Source organism: Tupaia chinensis, unplaced genomic scaffold, assembly GCF_000334495.1.
Source record: "Tupaia chinensis unplaced genomic scaffold, TupChi_1.0 Scaffold000570_1, whole genome shotgun sequence".
Lineage (NCBI taxonomy): Eukaryota > Metazoa > Chordata > Mammalia > Scandentia > Tupaiidae > Tupaia > Tupaia belangeri.
Genome location: NW_006160084.1, coordinates 116,342 through 137,762, shown reverse-complemented (window position 1 = coordinate 137,762; position 21,421 = coordinate 116,342). Strand labels below are relative to the sequence as shown.

At 42.4% G+C, this 21,421-nt stretch overlaps 1 protein-coding gene across 3 annotated transcripts in view; it reads right to left on the bottom strand.

Moving 5' to 3' along the window:
- The window catches only part of SHQ1 (SHQ1, H/ACA ribonucleoprotein assembly factor), a 127,343-nt gene that overhangs the window by 103,897 nt on the left and 2,025 nt on the right, over positions 1–21,421 (bottom strand). For all 3 annotated transcript variants that reach the window (XM_006158047.3, XM_027775540.1, XM_006158048.3), the window contains exons 2-4: positions 14,596–14,660; positions 10,443–10,565; positions 9,170–9,330 (exon numbers count right to left, since the gene is read on the bottom strand). In XM_006158047.3, coding sequence (XP_006158109.1) covers positions 9,170–9,330; positions 10,443–10,565; positions 14,596–14,660 — 349 coding nt within the window. The remainder of the gene's footprint in view (positions 1–9,169; positions 9,331–10,442; positions 10,566–14,595; positions 14,661–21,421) is intronic.

Sequence of the window (21,421 nt, the reverse complement as noted above, 5' to 3'; positions counted from 1 at the left end):
CCCCAGGAACACAACCAGGATTCTTGGCTCTTCCTCCATTTCCTCACCTGCCTACTATCAGCTCCTGCAGTCACAGGGCCACAAAGTGACTAATGAAGGCCTTGGCAGAGGGTAGGCATTATTACAGATTAGGGAACTCACCTCAGTCAGGAGAATACTTTGAGAGTCATTTCCTGCCTATGGACCCTAAGTTCCTCTCCCTCACTCTTTGCCTAGAGTCACCCCCTTTCTTTCCTTCTAGCATCTTCTCTCCCTGACACACACATCTGAGAGCAGCCCATGAGCTACAAAAAGTAACTTTGGAGTCAGCCATACCTGGCTGTAAATCCTGGCTCCAGGCTACTGGTGCAGCCCGCCCCTCAGCTTCCTTGCTGAAGGCTAAGCTCAGTGACTCCCTTCTATCAGAGCTGGTTTCCTCCTGCTTCCTTGCAGCAACAGATTCCCACAAACTTGGTGGCTTAATACAACACAAATTTCATTTCTTACAGCTCAAGCCCAGTCAGTCTCGCTGTGCTAAAACCAAAGTGTCAGTGGGACAGCATCTGTTTCTGCAGGTTCTCACGGAGAAGATGTTTCTTCCATTTCCAGCTTAGAGGTTGTCCTCAGTCCTGGGCTTAGAGCTCCACCTCACAATGCCATTCCTCCCTTGGTTCTACCACCTCGTGCCTTCCATCATCTCAAAGCCTTCTCTGTGTTTACCTTGACCCTGCTAGCCTCCTTTCCACAAAACCCTATGATTAGATGGGGTCCACCTGGATAATCTGGGCTACTCCACCTCAAGATCCTTATCATGTCTTATCATGTCTTGGGGCCGGCAGGTGGGGTAGTGGTTAAGGGCGCTAGACTCCCACATGGCCGACCATGGTTTGAGTCCTGGACCTGGTGGCTTGCATTGTCACTTTCCCTTTCTCTCGCTCTTACTCTGTCCCTCTCTGGTCAAATTAAAATAAATAAATAAAGTTAACTAAAATAATAATTTTTTAAAAATTTAAAAAGAAAAAAAAATCCTTATCATGTCTGCAAAGTACCTTTTGTCATTTAATGTAACATATTCGCAGTTCTTTTTTTTCTTAAGAGTTTTTTGGGAGAGGTTTTTGCCATAGGGTGTGTGCGCTCGCCATAAAGAGAGAAACAGAGAGACAGAAAGCGAGAAATCACCCCCCAGGGGGGATGGTCACGCCGCAATCCCTTCTCCTCCATTCTCTTTTTGGGGTCTTGGGTACACATGCACGCACACGTGCCCGGCATGAGTTTAAGCCACCGGGTCCAGGACTCGAACCACAGTCAACTACATGGGCGTCCAGTGACATAGCCATTACACCAACTGCTGGTGCCTTTAAGAGAGTTTTTGCTATAGGGCACATATGCTGCCAAAGAGACAGAGACAGAAAGTGAGAAATCACGCCCTGGGGGATGGCCACGTGGCAATCCCTTCTCCGACAGTCTCCTCTCAGGATTTGGGGCACGCATGCACATGTGGCCAGTTTGAGTTTCAAGCTGCTGGGTCTGGGACTTGAACCATCATCAACTCTGGAGGAGTCCAGCATCTTAACCACTAAGCCTGTAGGTCACCATATTCACACAGTTTTGAGGAAAAGCCCTGAGACATTTTTTGAGAGGGCTGAAAAGGAGACATTATTCTGTACCACAGGCTATAGGGAGGATTAACTGAGAAAATATAAGCAAGACATAAAGCACAGGGCTGAAAACATCCAATAAAGGCGATTTCCTTCCTCTCTGTCTCTAGATCCCACCACTGCTCCCTGTTGCTCGGTGGCTAACTTCCCACTCAGTGCATTTCCTCCTGCTCATTTTCCTACCTGGCTAGTAGCAGTTTAAAAAGGAGGGTTAAGATGATCCCCTCTTTATTTCTTGGAATAGATAAGAGCTGATAAACAGGGTATAATCTGTGAGTCTCTGAAGATAACTCTACATTTCAGAAGAGAAATGGACTTACATAACCCAGTCAAAACACTCACTGCCCTGAGAAGCCCAGATTCAGACCACAGCTCTGCGTAATCTAGCCCATCCACTCTCAAACCTTGTGCCTACTGTCCCTTCTGGCTAAAATATACTCAAACTGCACACCAGACTTCTGTCTCTGGAATAGGCCAATGCATTTGGCCACATTTCAGCCATCCCGTTTACAGTACCTTATCATTCAAAACTTGGTGCAATGTCCTTCTCAAAGGCGCCTTCTCTGGGCATCCTACCAGAACAATACCCCTGTGTGTGACATCTCAGCACCCTTTATCTGCATCTGTCACTGTCATTATCTTTTTTATGGCATTCACATGATTACTATCTCCCCACTAGAATGTCCCAGGAGGGCAGCGGTCTCATCCATCTCTTCTTCAGTGCGCCTGGTATCCAGTATTGAACCATTCATTCAACAAATAGTGCTTACAGGGCAGGCACTGTCCTGGGTGCTGGAGTGGAGATCCAGTAATAGACACACAGACAAGGTCCCTGCTCTCATGGGAATGACAGCTAACTGATTTTTAAAAAAGTAGCTCTCTGCTTTCTCTCTCCTCTTACCTGTGACCTGCACAGACAGTCAAGCAACCTGCATGCCACAAAACACAAATCCTCACAGCAGTGCAAGCCCTGCCCGGGGTTGTTCTACACACCGAGGCCCTGTTCAAAGAGGACTCTAAAGAAAACTGAAACCAACTAAAACAAAAAGCCAGCTCGGGGTAGTGATGTCTAAAGCATCAATCAGCCAGTGAAGAAAAGAGGATGAGGAATGTTAGAGTTCAGCGGAAGAAATGACTCTGGTTTTCCCTTTTTTTTTCCCCTCTAAGAATCTGCTATGGCTACTTATTATGAAAGCTGTGTGAGGATGGGCACTGCCAAGAAGAAGTAGCGCAGGACTTAGGGCAGGCTGATGGAAGCGTAGGTGCAGGTAAGACGCAGACAATCAGAAAAGAAGAGCTGTATGCATGTTGGGCCCGTGGGTCTCCTGGCAATGCCTCAGGTCTCTGGCACAGCCAGAGGAAGAAAAGGGCCAGCGTGCCTGGCGTCCCCCAGCCGCTGGCAGCAGAGGTCCCAGGAACTTGCTGGGTCGGCGCCCAGAGACTCCAGGACTATTGTGCTGGCAGCCACGGCTGCCAGAAGCTCGTTGTGAAGCCTTGACTTCCAGCAGCTGGGGCGGTTTTCCAAAGGAGCCCTGGTGGTTGGCATCAAGTTCAGAACGAAAAGGAAGAAGTGAGGCTGTGTATGTGTGTGCATGCGTAGCACGGGGAGCAAGGGGAGAATGCTGAGAGAGACTTTGTTTCAGCAAAAATATTTCTACTTTCTTGTCACTATCAGTATTAAATACAAAAGTTCGCAACCGAACCCTATTGAAAAGTTTAAGGGAAGATACGAACCCCTGGAAAAGGTTAAGTTATTCAATGAAGAGAAGATACTCGAGTGTTAGGATTATGAAGAATTTTTTATTTTCTCCTTTGCATTATGTTTTCATAATGACTCTATATTGTTTTCATTATCAGAAAAAACTAAAGTCATTTTTCATTTAAGGGTGGAAAGAGAGGCTGTAAAAATGCTGGCAACATATGAACAGTGAATGAAACTTTATGGATATTTTTATTTCCTCATCCAAAGGCAGTATTAGAGAAACTAGTGAGAAAATTTTACTCATAGAAAATGGTAGTTTTAAAAAACATTTTAAACAGAAGAGATGTTCCAAAAATCTCTTCATTTCAGTTTCTTCTAGCTGCTTAACTAGTAGAATAAGGGTTATACCGCTAATCTTACATAATCAGTTTTTCTGTTTTTGAGAGAGAGAATTTTGCTATAGTGCATGTGTGCTCACTGGAGAGACAGAGACAGAGAGACAGAAAGCAAGAAATCACACCCCCGGGGGTGGGGGGGGATGGCCACACCTCAAACCCTTCTCCTCCATTCTCCTCTAAGGATTTTGGGCACACATGCACAGGTGCCCAGCATGAGTTTCAAGCCGCTGTGTCCGGGACTCAAACCACGCTCAACTACAAAGGAGTCCAGCGACATAACCATTACACCATCCATCCACTGGTCCCATGTGATCAGTTTTTAACCGTCATGAATAGGGCAGTTATAAATTGAAAAGAACTCTGCAGGTAATGTCAACTTTGTAATAATTTTGTGGCATTATTTCATAAAATATATCTATCTTAATTCCTTAAAGACGGCACTTTTCAATTCTTGGTATCGTGGCTTACATATGATTTCTGACAGTCTGATAATTTCCTAATAGTCCTGAAGGACAACACAGTCCTCAAATGCAATTCATACAAGAAAACAGAATTTCTTTTCAAATCCTTTTCTTCCTTCCTTCCTTCCTCCCTCCGTCCCTTCCTTCCTTCCTCCCTTCCTTCCTTCCTTTCTTCTTTTAGAGAGGTTTTTTGCCATAGGGTATGTGTGCTCCAAGAAAGAGAGAGAGACAGAAAGTGAGAAATCACCCCCCCGGGTAAATGGCCACGTTGCAATCTCTTCTCCTCTCAGGATTCTGGGCATGCACGCACATGCACCTGGCTTGAGTTTAAGCCACTGGGTCCGGGACTCAAAACAGCCGACTACATGGGAGTCCTGCAACGTAACCAATATGCCATCTGCTGGTCCCAGAGTTTCCTTTCAAATCTACATATATGCCCATTGATTTGCTCATGTAATGGTAACAATGCCCTAATGAAACACTGCAGTGATGTCAAGGTGACCCATAGGAGGCGCTGATGTACAGTGCCACCCATCCCCTGGAGCCTGGTGAGCTTCACAATTCAGACAAAATCTTTTGGGGTTTAGTGTAATACGAACATGCACGAACTTTACTTACCCTCCTCCTCCAAGAAATCTGAGGCAGCATCGTAATTCAAAAACATTACCACTTTTTTTTTTTCTGGAGAGGTTTTTTTCGCTATAGGGTCGCCAGACAGACAGAGAGAGACAAGAGACAGAAAATGAGAAATCACCCTCCCAGGGGGGATGGTCACGCCACAATCCCTTCTCCTCCATTCTCCTCTCAGGATCTTGGGCACGCACGCACACGCGCCCGGCGTGAGTTTTAAGCCACCGGGTCCGGGATGCAAACAGCGGTCGACTACGTGGGAGTCCAGCGACACAGCCATTACGCTAACTGCTGGTTCCCGCTACTTTTTTTTCTTAGATTTTTGTCATAGGGCATGTGAGCTCCCCAGAAAGAGACAGAGAGATGGAAAGTAAGAAATCACTCCTGAGGGGGTGGCCATGCAGCAATCTCTTCTCCCCCATTCTCCTGTTGGGATTTTGGGCATGCACACACACATACCCAGTATGATTTTTAAGCCACAGGGTGTGGGACTTAAATCATAGTCAGCCATGTAGGATCCAGCACTTTAACCTCTACACCATCTCCTGGCCCAGAGATACTATTTCATAACAACTTTTTTATCAATCTAAGTTACCAGTTTGGTGAACATTTCAATATATACAAGAACTTCTGACCTAAAATGGATTTGGCCTACATGTAATTCATGGCATTCTTGCACCCTCTCAGGAACCTGTCACACACTCCTCAAAGGGATCTTCCCTAAAACAGCAGCAACAACTAAGAAGCCACAGGAAGCACTAGTCTCAGGAAGCACTTCTAATCTGAATGTATTATCTGTACTTCGCCTGTGTGACATTTGCTCATATTCATTTGCTCCTTTAGCAGCAAGCCCGAAACAGACTGAACACAATAGCTCTTTGCCAAACAACTGGGGTCCATTCACAATAGCTCCCAGTATAGACAAAACTTTTTTTTTTTTTTTTTTAATCTGCCAGAGGGCACATGTACTCGCCAGTGAGAAAGCACTCCTCCATGGGTGATAGGCCACAATCCCTTCTCTAGTTCTTCTTTTGGGATTTTGGCCACACAAGCACACACATCAGGTGTTTATCAAGCCACCTGGTCGTGGACTCAAATCATAGGGTAGGCCATGTAGGATCCAGTCACCTTAACTACCACACCACTAGCTAGCCCCAAATTGACTATTTACAACTACCTCAGAGACCACCAGACAATGTGATCAGGAAGAAAGAACATGGAAGAGTCCAGCTGATGATGTGATTGGAGGGGCTGGATGCCACATAAGTGACTGTGCAGTTCGGCTTCAGCCCTAGACTCAGAGGCTTGGGAGACCCACAGGGCATATGTGCTTTTATGCCGAAGGTGGTGGTGGTGAGTGGATTGCAGCATCATCATCCCCTATATGAAGGTGTCCTCACTTCCTCTCTTCCTCCCTGCCCCCCTCCTCTGGTGAATGCATGTATACTCTGGCAAAACCTAAAAAAAAAAAAAAAAAAAAAGGGAAGATGACAATTCAGCAGCAAACACCTATATTTCCAGAAGGCAGATGGCTATGTCACTGGACTCCCACGTAGTCGACCATGGTTCAAGTCCTGGACCTGCTGGCTTAAACTCATGCCAGGCACGTGTGCATGCATGCCCAAGATCCTGAGAGGAGAATGGAGAAGGGACTGTGGTGTGGCCATCCCCCCTGGGGGGTGATTTCTCGCTTTCTATCTCTCTGTCTCTCTCCATCTTTCTGGAGAGTGCACGTGCCTCCAAAAAAAAAAAAAAAAATTTGTGTACTCCTAAATAAATCTTGATTCTGTCCCCATTAGGGATCTTAAGAGCATTTTACGTTTTTCAAGAGCAGAGGTCATTTTCAATACTTTTCAAAGAGTTTTCCCATGCAGTAGTTCCTTAAATTTTCTAAACAGCCTTACGAAGTAGGCTAGCAAATTTGTCCCGTATTTACAAAGAAGAAATGAAACTTACTTGTGGTCAAATAATTGACCTGGTATCCCAAAACTAAACAGAAGTAGATGTGGGACCAGAATCTTTCTTTGGCAGATTCATGTATTCTTACTATAATAAACCACATTCTTTTTTTTAGAGTCATGTTTGCTATAGGACACGTACGCTCACCAGAAAAACAGAGACAGAGAGAGAGAAGGCAAGAAATCACCCCTCAGGGGATATGGCCATGCACGTACATGCACCTGGCTTGAGTGTTAAGCTGCCAGGTCTGGGACTCGAATCGTAGGAGACTCCATGGGAGTCCAGCAACGTTACTAATGACACCATCTGCTGGTCTCAACAAACCAAATTCTAAATAGGCTTAACATCCTCTACTCAGTCAGGGATCAAGTGAAAACAAATAGTTCATCCCTGTTTCTTTCACTAAAAAATTTAAATATTAGGGCTCCAAGTCAGTGGTTCACAAACACTTTCATCACGTAACAGTCCAGGAGAAACATATATGCAAAATAATAAAAAAACCTCTCCTTTGTTTCCACCTCCCCATATAACCTAAAATGTAGCTGAATTCCCTGTACTGCTATAGGAAGAGAAAGTGGTATCCATCTTTTTTAGCTCAATGGACAAGTGGTCAAGTTTTAATAAGAGATTACACTTGACCTTCAGCAAGGGCCGACTTCATGAGACAGCAGTGGTGTGCTCCTCAATAAAAGCTGGGTCTCACATGGCAACCACAGGTCAGTCCTCAACATGGCTGGCCTGGAACATACTAGACACACACGCAAATGCCCTGACAGACTGAAGGACTCCAGGAAGGGGCTCGCGGTGTGACCAGACTTGTGAAGGGTGCTCCTCTCTCTTTGTATCTCATGTGTACATGCACATGCTCTGTCATGAATAAAGGGGAAAAAAAGAACAGACAACACTGCCTACCACATACCAAGAACTAAGCAGTTTGGTTAAAACACAGTGTTATTCACACCACAAACATGCCATCTCCTTTATATACAAAACAGAAGAGCTATCATAAGTACATAGTCTGCATTTTTGAAGAATATGAAATACAAAGTATTGGTGCCCAGTAGTGTGGTGGTTAAGGTACTGGACTCCTACATAGATGACCATGCTTTGATCCCAGAGCTGGTGACCTGCTTTCTCACTTTCCCTCTCCCTTTCTGTCCCTCTCTGGTCAAATTTAAAAATAATAATAATAATAAATAAATAAATAAACAAACAGCTCCTTAAAAAATAAATAAATAAATAAATAAATAAATAAATAAATGAAATAAAAGCATTCTGGTGCCAGCGGTAGCACAGTGGTAAAACACAATACTCTGTCCAGGCTGACACACATGGGCAGGTCCTGAGTTCTTATTCAGAGAACTCCCTAAGTATGCCAACAATACACACGTCCATGATCTGGGCTGGCTGAGTTAGAAATGAATCGTCGTTGGGACCAGCAGTTAGCGTAATGGCTATGTCGCTGGACTCCCATGTAGTCGACCACGGTTCACGTCCCGGACCCGGTGGCTTGAAACTCACGCCGGGTGCGTGTGCGTGCGTGTCCAAGATCCTGAGAGGAGAATGGAGGAGAAGGGGTTGCGGTGTGGCCATCCCCCCTGGGGGGTAATTTCTCGCTTTCTGTCTCTGTCTCTGTCTGTCTGGCGAGCGCACGCGCCCTATAGCAAAAACCTCTAAAAAAAAAAAAAGAAATGAATCATCGTATCAAGACTATGTTGGGTGTGTAAACACTCATGAAAAGAATTTTATATATACACAAATATACATACATACACGCATAAAGCAAGGCTAAGGACAGATCATGGTGTCAAGACCATACTAGGTGTGTGTACACTCACATGTACACATATGCTTGGGAAGAAATAATCTCCTCCTCTCTCTCTCTCTTTCTCTCTCCACACACACACACACACACACACACACACACACACGAATATATACAAAGTTCTCCAGGAAATGAAAGAGGGGTTCTGTTCATATTTAGAAGCTAAATAAAGCTGAGGGTGCAGGGAACCGAGGCAACAGAGCATCTGGAATCTGGAAAAGAAGTCAGTCTGGGCAAAACAGGCAATGAAATGGAAGGGAATTAGCATTGGTGTAACAATTACATACAAGGAATTATGTCATGTGCTCTAAATACGACACCTCCCAGGCCAAGCACAGCAGTAATGACCCACACAGGAAAGGTCCTAGGTTCATGTCCTAAGAGCGTACCAGGCACACACATGTGCCCATCACCTAGCCCAGCTGAGACTGGGAGTGGACTCTGACAGCATGAAGACCCTGTTGAGGGTGCCTTTCTCTCTGTCTCTAAATAAAGCCTCCCCACCAAAATACACAAATGGGAAAAGCCTCTATACCATGATCAGAAAGACAACACACCTGTAACCGCTGAAACACTCCCGATCGTAAGTTTCCAAATCCATAGTGGCACTGCGGATTTAAAGAACTTCCTGATACCTCTGCATAGGGTGTCTGTTCAATTTCCCAATCGAATTCTTCATCATCATCATCTGGTACTTCTTCAGAAACCTCTGAAGCACCTAAATATATTAATTAATTTTTTTAAAAGTATTGGCCTCCCTAAGCACAACTAGGGGAAGGAAAAGCATAGAGGAAAAAATTCTGTACGTGTGCGCCAAAAGTGTAAGAACATTTATAGCTCCACTACTTGTGATAACTGTCCCCCCAAAAAGAACCCAGATGCCCAACAAGAGGAGGCATAAATAAATGCAGTCTATTCATACTTTGATATATTATATAGCAATCAAAACAAACGAATCTCAACTAGAATACAGATAAATTTCATAAAAACATTATGTAAAAGAATGAAGAACCTAGATTGTATGAATTATACATGCAATTCAAAACCAGGCAAAGCAGAGGAAGGCGGACAAAGTAACTGGGAAGTAATACAAGGAAAGATTTCAAGGCTGGGAAATGTTCCCTTCTTGACCTAGGTGACTGGTATTCACCTTTCGTAACCCATTGAACTATACACTTTTCTTTTTAAGGAATTATTTAACTTTGTTTATTATTATTATTACAATTTGTTATAGGGCACATACACTCACCAGAGAGAGATGGAGAGGAAAAGTGAGAAATCAAGTCACCGGGTCTGGAACTGGTGGTTAGCTGCGTGGGAGTCTTAACTACCAGGTCACCTGCTAGCCCCTGAACTGTATGCTTATAATCTTATCTCAGGAGGCTAATATTTTACCAAAGATGAATTGTTTCCATTGGTCCAAAAATGTGACAGATCTGCTGGTTCGATAGGGTTCTTTATGCCTTTTTTTTGACCAAATGAGTTTTCTTTTTCAAGAAAGTATTTATTTAATTGTATTTATCATTATTATTTTTTAAATTTGCTATAGGGCATGTGTGTTCACCAGAGAGGGATGAGAGAGAGAAAGTGAGAAAGCAAGCCACCATGTCTGGGACTAGAACTGTGGTCAACCATGTGGGAGTCCAGCACCTTAAACACCATGCCACCTGCTGGCCCCAAATAGGTTATTTTCATGTTTTCACATAATCGCCTTATCACCCAAAGTATTTTCTCCAATTTCTTATTCACTATATCCTGTTTCCCCGGGAAACATACAGCATTCCAGATAGCTCTATCCACCTTTATTTCCTTCAACTGCAACAAACATACCTATTTCTTCCACAAGTGGTTTTGCTGTCCTAGATTTTCTTGGTGCCAGAAGAGCAGTTAACATGTTCAGTCCTTCAAAATGCTGGCCAGGAGTTTCTTTAGGCAATCGAATGGTAAAAATTCCTTAAAGATAAATTTGTTTTATACTTAGATTAAAATATTTAAGAACATCACAAATATATATAAGAAATACATGTCTTGGTAAAATAATTCTACTTCACAGAACACCAAAATTACGCCATTCTAGATACAGTGATTACAAATCAAGACAGAAAAGGACTTAGGACCAGCAGGTGATGTGCTGGTTAATGATTCTCATGTGGCTTGAAAATCACGCTGGGCACATGTGCATGTGTGCCTAAAGTCCTGGGAGGAAAACAGAGGAAAAGGGCCATTCTCCGTGTGCGATGATTTCTCACTTTCCTTATCACTGTCTCTCTAGGGAATACATGTGCACTAAGGCAAAACCTTAAAAAAAAAAAAAAGAAAAAAGAAAAAGGCTCTACCAGGGTTTTTCAGAAGCTGTCACTTTTTTCTTTTTTAAAAGAACTGTTTTATTTTAACTTCATTTGCTTATTTTTTTTTTCCTTAGGCCAGAGAGGGACAGACAGAGAGAGAGAGAGAGACAGAGAGACAGACAGACAGAAAGGTGAGAAAGCAAGCTGTCAGGTCCAAGACTTGAACCGCAGTCAGCCACATGGGAGTCCAGTGCCCTTAACTACATGCTACCTGCCAGCCCCAGAAGCTGTCACTTCTATAAGAAACTAATTTGTTAAAACTACACAATTCTTGACTCTCACGCAATATCACCTTAAACTATTAATAATATTAAAATTCCAAGTCAAAATTTCTAAGAATCAATAGCCTAAGAAGGTAATAGCTCAGAAAACTAACAATAGTTATTTATAAAATTATGTTTCTGGGACCAGCAGGTGGCATAGCAGTTAAGGTACTGGACTTCTACATGACCGACTGCAGTTTGAGTCCCAGACCTGTCAGCTTTCTTTCTCTTTCTTTCTCTCTCTCTCTCTCTCTCTCTCTCTCTCTCTCATAAGTGCAGATGCCTGTGTTATATTTTAAAATAGTAATAAAAATTTTAAAAATAATAATAAATAAAACATGTTTCTGGACTGGGGGTGGGGACAATCCAATTCAATGAAAAATAGCAGTGTGTTTTAAAATTTCAAATTAAAATAAAGTTAAATAAAATAATTCTTTAAAGAAAGGAAGACACAAAATTTTACAGTTTCTTTGGTATCTCAAGAGATATATCCCTGAAGTCTGTCTATGAAAGACTCAAATTCTATGTACTCTTTTTCTTTCCTTGCCTGGTTTTATCAGCCACACTGAAGCTCCCCCGTGAACTTACTGCATTACTCACTATTCTAACATTTTAAAACATTTACCTCTTTCAGTGTACTAAACTATACTCCAATATATCAACTACACTCAATCTGAATAGCAAAATCTTCCTAATCATGGGGCCATCAGGTAACACGGTGGTTAAGGTACTGGATCTCACATGGTGACACCATGGTTTGAGTCCCAGAACTGGTGGCTTGAAAATCATACCAGGTGCCTGTGCATGTGTGTCCAAAATCCTTAGGATAATGGGGGAGAAGGGACTGTGGCTGTGGCCATCCCCTTGGGAAGGATTTCTCATTTTCTGTCTCTGTCTCTGTCTCTCTGGGAGCACACACGCCCTATGGCAAAAATCTAAAAGAAAAAAAAAAAGAAATTTCTAATTCTCTGTACTTGTAAAATTTAATAACTTGGTCTCAATAGGCCATCTATCTGCAATTAAAAGCAGATTTACTACCTGGGAAGGTAGTTTTTTTCCTTCTTTTTTCAAAATTTGCTATAGGGAACGTGTACTCACTGGAGAGACAGAGAGAGGAAAACTGAAAAAGCACGGACCTCAGGGGAGATGGCCATGTTGCAATCCCTTCTCCGTTTCTCCTTCTGGGACTTTGGACACGCATACACACACACTTGACATGTTTTCCAAGTCAGTGGGTCTAGGATTTGAATTCCACAATCACCCATGTGGGATCTAGCCACCTTAACTGCCATACTACCAGCTGGTCCAAGGCAGTTTTATCATATTTCATTATCACATTAATTACATTGCCTTATGGGTCAAAGCTTTGCCACTTATACTCTGGCTTTTGTTTTGTGTTTCTTTTTCATTTACCAGAGGGTGGGTACACTTGCAGCAGGGAGGGATGGGGAAAGTGAGAAGGCATCCCCCATGGGTCAGAGTCACACTGTAATTCTTCTTCCTCCATGCCTCTCTCCTTTTGGGATTTTGGACACATATGAACAGGGCATCCAGCATGTTTCTCAAGCCACCAGATCTGGGACTCAAACCACTCAGTCAGTCACCTTAACCACCAGGCCACAGGCTGGGAATTTATACTCTGTTATCCAACTCTCCTTCCCTCCCTGCAATCTAGGTTCAGTGAAGTCAATAAATTTTCATTGAATAAAATACACAGTACTACACAAAGCATTATTATTCCAGATCCAGTGAAAAATAAAAAATGATTTCTTAAAAGTAAAATAGATGATGGAACCAGCAGGTGGCTTGTAGTTAAGGTACTGGGCTTCTTACGTGGTTGACTGCGGTTTGAGTCCCAGACCTGAAGTCTTAAAAATCACAGCAGGCACGTGTGAGTGCATCCTGAGGACAGAGGAGAGAGGACTGCAGTGTGGCCATCCCTGAGGGGTGATGTCTTACTTTCCCTCTCACTGTCTCCATCTCTCTCACTCTCTCTGTGAGCACACATGCCCTATGGCAAAAAATAAAAAAAGGAAAATAAATGGTTTCAGGGCTAGCTGAAATGAAGGGCTTATTAATCATGAGATGAAAATTCAATTAGCCTTTAAATGCCACCTATGAGTGGTATGTCTCTTACCTATTATTAAAATTCAAGTTCAAAAATTGTACAAGAATGATTCCACTCAAAAGCTTATAAATTATCCACATCTTTTATAATCCACTGTCTCATCTGTTCTACTTTTTACTTTTAAATACCTACTAAATGTAGGGGAAGCATTTCTAGAAAGTGGAATGAAAGTGTTTAACTAATTTGACTTTATTTTTTTAGGGTTTTTGTTTATTTTATTGTTTTCTGCTACAGGGCACATGCACTCTCCAGAAAGAGAGAGAGAAAGCAAGAAATGAGGGGCTTATCAGTCATGAGATGAAAATTCAATTAGCCTTTAAATACCACCTATGAGTGGTATGTCTCTTACCTATTATTAAAATTCAAGTTCAAAAATTGTATATCCTAGAAGGGATGGCCATGTCATACCACCTATGAGTGGTATGTCTCTTACCTATTATTAAAATTCAAGTTCAAAAATTGTATATCCTAGGGAACCAGCAGTTAGCGTAATGGCTATGTCACTGGACTCCCACGTAGTCGACTGCGGTTCGTGTCCCGGACCCGGTGGCTTAAAATTCATGCTGGGTACGTGTGCGTGCGTGCCCAAGATCCCGAGAGGAGAATGGAGGAGAGGGGATTGCGGCGTGACCATCCTCCGTGGGGGGTGATTTCTCGCTTTCTGTCTCTATGTCTCTCTCTGTCTGTCTGGTGAGCGCACGCGCCCTACAGTGAAAATCTCTCCAAAAAAAAAAAAAAAATTTGTATATCCTAGAAGGGATGGCCATGTCATACCACCTATGAGTGGTATGTCTCTTACCTATTATTAAAATTCAAGTTCAAAAATTGTATATCCTAGAAGGGATGGCCATGTCATAATTCCTTCTCCCCCATTCTCCTCTCAGGATTTTGGAAATACACACACACACACACACACACACACACACACACATGTGCCTGGTGTGATTTAAGCCACTGGGTCCAGGACTCGAACAGTGAAGTCGGCCATATGGGATCCAACCATCTTAACCTCTATACCACCTGCTGACCCTGACTTAACTTCATCTTGAAAAATATTGTGAAATACTTTAATAAATTGATGTAACAGCCAAAAAATCCACAAACAGGCACTGGACGTTAAGAAAGAAATGTTACAAGAACAGGGTGCACTTAAAAGACATGTGAAGGTCCTCATGGTATCATGGAAGATGATGATATGCATATTCTTACATGAAGAATCTGGGGTAGGGGGGAAGGTCCAATACCTTTATCTGCATCATAGGTTCCTTGCTCATTTCCATTTTCTACAATTCTTCCAGGAAGGGTTAATCTGCAGATTTAACACAAGGTCTCATGAAGTCCTTAATCTATAATGTAATGTAATGACTACCAATAATAGTACAGTTAGCCATCAACATTTATCAACCATTTTAAAAGAAAATTCCTCAGATTTTCTTTCACGTTTTACAAAGAAAGCAGAAATGAGAGACAACTTATCTTTGTATCTGAATACCCCCAATCACTAGCACAATAGATACTAAAAGAGAAAAGCTACAATCAATATTAATTATCACTATTGCTATAGTACTTCTCCCTTAATAAATAAGAGTTATTTATAGACCTGGCACCTAACACAGCAGGTGCTCAATAAACACATATTAACTGGCTCAAAAAAAAAAAAAAGAAAAGAAAAGAAAAAAAGCCCCAAAATAGGAAACAATTAACAACAAAACCAACTGCTTATATGAGGCAATTTATACTTAAAAAAAAAAAAAATTAAACCAAAAAGCTAAAGTGTTTTCCTCAAATCTCATTACTACTAAATGGAGATTTTCCTGTTTCATACTAAAGGAAATTAACTTATTTATTTATTTATTTATTTATTTCTGGGAGAGGTTTTTGCTATAGGGCACGTACACCCGCCAGAAAGACAGAGAGACAGAAAGCGAGAAATCACCCCCCAGGGAGGATAGCCACGCTGCAGTCCCTTCTCCATTCTCCTCATGGGATCTTGGGCATGCACCCACCCGTGCCTGGTGTGAGTTTAAGCCACCGGGTCCGGGACTTGGACCGCAGTCGACTACGTAGGAGTCCAGCAACATAGCCATTGTGCCAACAGCTGGTCCCGAAATGAACTGATTTCTCTGCTTCTAGCTCTACCCTGTCAGTTTCCCAGTGAGGCCTGAAAAGGATTTTCTTTTTAAAAATTTTGCTTGAGGGCACATGCATTTGCCAGAGAGAGAAAGTAAGAAAGCATCCCCCAGGGAGAACAGCTACAATCCCTTCTCTTCCATTCTCCTCTAGGGATTTTGGGCACGCACATGCACCCATGTCCGCACATTCAGAGTGTTTTTCAAGTCACCAATTCTGGGACTCCATTCACACAGTCAGCCATGTGGGATCCAGTCACCTTAACCACCACGCCACTGGCTGCCCGTTAGTATCCTCATTTTCCAGAAGAGAAAACAGATTCAGAGAGGTTTGGTGACATGGCTTGGATTGCACACCTAGTAAGAGACAAAGCTGGGACCCAAACCTACATCTGTCTGTTTCTTTTTCTTGTTTTTCTTTTTTAAATTTTTCCAGAGGGCACTTGTGCTTGCCAGAAAGAGATGGAGGGGGAAAGTGAGAAAGTGCTCTCCCCATGGGGGATGGTCATGCTGGATTCCCTTCTCCATTTTTCCTTTTGGGACTTTGGGCACAAACACAAGTCAACCAAGTTTTTCAGCACCAGGCAGCCACCTTAACCAGCATGCAACTGGCTAGCCTGAATTTTCCAATAACAGAAATTTGATGATCACTTTCCCATTTAAAAAATCTTCTATAGCTGCCTGGTATTGACTAGGTAATTTAAACTCATCAGTACAGCATATCAAGCAACTTCACACCATTTCCAACATAATATTTGAGCCTCCTGGGACCAGCAGATGGTGTAATGGTTACATCCCTGGGCTCCCATGGAGTCAGCCACCACCTAAGTTCTGGACCCGGTGGCTTAAAACTCATGCTGGGCACATGTGCATGCATGCCCCAAATCCCAAAAGCAGAATGGAGAAAAATGGATTGTGGCAGGGCCATCCTCTCTGAGGGGTGATTTTTCACTTTCTCTCTCTGGTGAGTGCACATGTCCCATAGCAAAAATCCTCTACAAAAAATAAAATAAAATTTGAGCCTCTTTTCTTATCCTCCTCTCCCTTGTTTCCTACTAAATAAAATACAAAAAACCTGGCTCAGCCTGGTGGCACAATTGGTAGCAAACTGAACTGCAGTGCTGGAAGCCACATGGCCAATCACAGGTCTGGAGGTGCAGGTCAGCCTGAAAATGCACACTCAAGATCCTGACAAGTTGGATAGGCTAGGAAAGTGATCATATCCTGGCCTGACAGAACCCTGTAAAGCTGCTTCTCTCTCTCTCTCTTTTGTGCATGGAGGCATTATCATGAATAAAATACATGAACTTAAAAAAAAAATTGATAGGGACCAGACAGTGGTGTAGCAGCAACACAAATGGACCAATATGGGAATGTCCCTGGTTCACAACCCTGGGTCTTCATCTAAACATCAGTTACCTGCATGCATGCCTTTGATCTGGGTTGGTTGGAACTGGGGTGGAATCGTGGTATGAGGACCCTACCCAGTTGGGGATGCCCCCACCTCCCTAATCTCTTTTTCTCACTGAATAAAAAGCTAAAAAAAGAAAAAGAATAAAAAAACTTCTGCAGACCCCAAACAGTCTAGGACTTCACAAGTCAGTTGTCTCAGAGTCCAACACTTCCTTAAGCTATCATGTATTTTTCACAGCCAAGATCCCTTCTAAACCCAAAATAAGGAGTCAGTTTACAGATAAATTAGTTTGTTATATGAAGTTACAAACACTAACTTTAGTGCCAGAATCGGAGTCCCAGCTCTGCCATTTACCAGCTGTGTCTTTCTTTGGGCAAAACAAGTTAATTAACTTCAAGAATCAAAATACCTCATCTGTAAGAAGGAGGAAATAATGGTACCACCTTACAGTCAGTGTGAGAATGCACGGTAATGCAGAGCTTAGCAGAGTTCAGTCTGGCACAGTAGACGCATGTTCAATGTAAGCTCTTATTACAAACTCTCTCTTCCTGAAGTCTTTATAGGTATAGAGCTAAATTATTCCTGAATTAGAGTAAAGCTCTAATTGTTTATCAATCTGTTTCTTAGCTAGACTCCGAATTCCTTAAGGAGAGGGACAAAGCTTTAGTCATCTTTACTATATTGTAAGAAACTGTATTTCCTGGGAACCAGCAGTTAGCGTAATGGCTATGTCGCTGGACTCCCACGTAGTCGACCGCGGTTCGCGTCTCGGACCCGGTGGCTTAAATCTCACGCCGGGCGCGTGTGCGTGCGTGCCCAAGATCCCAAGAGGAGAAAGGAGGAGAATGGAGGAGAAGGGATTGCGGCGTGACCATCCCCCCTGGGGGGTGATTTCTCACTTTCTGTCTCTATGTCTCTCTCTGTCTGTCTGGCGAGCGCACGCGCCCTATAGCGAAAACCTCTCCAAAAAAAAAAAAAAAAAGAAAGAAACTGTATTTCCCAAGATAGCCCATCTCCCACCATTCCTCCAAAACATGAGGTCTACAACCCTTACTCCTTACGATTCAGCAGGTTCCATGTGGCCTGGTGGTTAAGGGAACCAGACTCCACATAGCTGACCATGCAGTTCAAATCTTGGTCCCTATGGATGGCTTGAAAAACATTCCAGGTACATGTATGTGCGCCCAAATTCTCAACAGGATAGAGAAATGGAGAAAACACTGTAATGTGACCACATCCCATTGGGGGATGCTTTCTTTCTTTTCCTCTTCTCTCAGTCTCTCTCTGGCAAGTACACATGCCCTCTAGAAAATTTTTAAAAAAAGTTTCGAGAACTGTTTTGACCAATACAAGTGACATTAGGTGCTTTCTGACCTTAGGCCATACAAGGTGATACAAATGCTGCACTGCTTGCCAGAACACTTGCTCTTGAAAACTTCAGCCTCTATGTTAGTTCAACTCCACCAACTAGACTAGATCAAGTAGGGGGGCCCTGAGACTAAATAAAAAAAGATGTCATGGCAGCCTCCAGCTGCTTCAGCCCTTACTGTCCTATATTCTAGGTCTAGCCACTATCTGATCACAACAGCATTGAAGACTTCAACCCAGAACAGCCAGACAAGCCCTTACCAAACTCATTACCCATAAAAACGAGGGCACATAATAAAATGATTGTTGTTTTACATCATTAAGTGTGAATGGTTATCCAGCAATGGATAACTGGCACAGTGGGACCTCAATAAATAACCGTATCTACTATTTATTGAACATATTACTAGGCATGGTAATAAGCATTTTGCACATCATCATCTCAGTCCTCACACTGGCTTTCTAAGAACACTAGTATTAGTCCCATTCTACAGATTACAAAACTGAAATTGAGTAAGTTACCCAAAGTTACAGAACTGTGAGTGTGATGAGTGACCAACTCCCACGCTTCTGCTACCCAAGGAATGGATAGATAGGTTTGAAGACTATGCTTCCAATTACTGCACATTCCTTACTATGTCTTCACCAACTCAGACTTAAGCAAAGTCCTTTTTACTTTTAAATTTATCTTACTGAATTTATTTTATAATAAATCGAATTTATTTTATAATTTATTTTATAGTTTTACTTTATAGTAAGAAGGAAAATATTCTACAAGACACCAAAGACTACACTTAAGAATTTCTCTCAGTCTGTGATCTCTTATTTGTAACACAGGAGTCTTAGTCCGTGTGAGCTGGTATAACAGACTGGGCGGCTTAAACATTTCTCTCCTAGTTCTGGAGGCTGGGGAGTTCAAGATCAAGGTGTTGGCAGATTCAGCCTCAGGTGAGGGTCCTTTTCCCGGTTTGCAGACAGCTATCCTCTTGCTGTATTCTCACTCGGTAAAGAGGAGATCCTATTCTCTTGTAACACAGGAGTCTTAGTCCGTGTGAGCTGGTATAACAGACTGGGCGGCTTAAACATTTCTCTCCTAGTTCTGGAGGCTGGGGAGTTCAAGATCAAGGTGTTGGCAGATTCAGCCTCAGGTGAGGGTCCTTTTCCCGGTTTGCAGACAGCTATCCTCTTGCTGTATTCTCACTCGGTAAAGAGGAGATCCTTTTCTCCTTATAAGAGCACTAATCCCATCATGGGGGCTCCATGTCTTGATCTCATTTAAAACTAATCCCTAAGGCATCACCTCCAAATAGCATCGTATTGGCAACTGGATATTCAAAATACAATTTTGTTGGGAAATACAAATATTCAGTTCACAGCAATAGGTAAATAAAGCCCTGGGGCCCAGACAGAAGTGCAGAGGCAAAACGTGATGCTCTGCAAGGCAAGCCCATATGGGAAGGTTGCCAGTTCAGTCTCCCTGAGTATGCCCAAGTGCCCATGATCCAGGTTCACAGAGGTAGGAGTAGACTGCAGTGTCAATACCGTCAGGGGCCGGCAGGTGGCATGGTGGTTAAGGGTGCTAGATTCCCACATGGGCAACCGTGGTTTGAGTCTCGAACCTGGCCGCTTGCCTTCTCACTTTCCCTTTCTCTCTCTCTCTCTGGTCAAATTTTTTAAAAAATAATATTAACAAATGGAATAAACTAAATAAATAATTCAAAAAAAAAAAAACACCCTGTCAGTGTCAGAGGTTTATGTCTCTGTCTCTCCATCTCTTACTCATGGAATAAACTTTGAAAAATTATGAAAACAATAATAAAAGACTACTTTGTACGGTTACCCTAAAATCAAATGAGACAATCTACATCAAGTGCAAGTGCCCCATAGCACATTAAAAAGTAATAAGAAAAAAAAAAAAAGTAATAAGAAAATAATAAAAATTTTTAAAAATTAAAAAATGAGACAATCTCAACTAGACTAGATCAAGTAGGGGGGCCCTGAGACTAAATAAAAAAAGATGTCATGGCAGCCTCCAGCTGCTTCAGCCCTTACTGTCCTATATTCTAGGTCTAGCCACTATCTGATCACAACAGCATTGAAGACTTCAACCCAGAACAGCCAGACAAGCCCTTACCAAACTCATTACCCATAAAAACGAGGGCACATAATAAAATGATTGTTGTTTTACATCATTAAGTGTGAATGGTTATCCAGCAATGGATAACTGGCACAGTGGGACCTCAATAAATAACCGTATCTACTATTTATTGAACATATTACTAGGCATGGTAATAAGCATTTTGCACATCATCATCTCAGTCCTCACACTGGCTTTCTAAGAACACTAGTATTAGTCCCATTCTACAGATTACAAAACTGAAATTGAGTAAGTTACCCAAAGTTACAGAACTGTGAGTGTGATGAGTGACCAACTCCCACGCTTCTGCTACCCAAGGAATGGATAGATAGGTTTGAAGACTATGCTTCCAATTACTGCACATTCCTTACTATGTCTTCACCAACTCAGACTTAAGCAAAGTCCTTTTTACTTTTAAATTTATCTTACTGAATTTATTTTATAATAAATCGAATTTATTTTATAATTTATTTTATAGTTTTACTTTATAGTAAGAAGGAAAATATTCTACAAGACACCAAAGACTACACTTAAGAATTTCTCTCAGTCTGTGATCTCTTATTTGTAACACAGGAGTCTTAGTCCGTGTGAGCTGGTATAACAGACTGGGCGGCTTAAACATTTCTCTCCTAGTTCTGGAGGCTGGGGAGTTCAAGATCAAGGTGTTGGCAGATTCAGCCTCAGGTGAGGGTCCTTTTCCCGGTTTGCAGACAGCTATCCTCTTGCTGTATTCTCACTCGGTAAAGAGGAGATCCTATTCTCCTCCTTATAAGAGCACTAATCCCATCATGGGGGCTCCATGTCTTGATCTCATTTAAAACTAATCCCTAAGGCATCACCTCCAAATAGCATCGTATTGGCAACTGGATATTCAAAATACAATTTTGTTGGGAAATACAAATATTCAGTTCACAGCAATAGGTAAATAAAGCCCTGGGGCCCAGACAGAAGTGCAGAGGCAAAACGTGATGCTCTGCAAGGCAAGCCCATATGGGAAGGTTGCCAGTTCAGTCTCCCTGAGT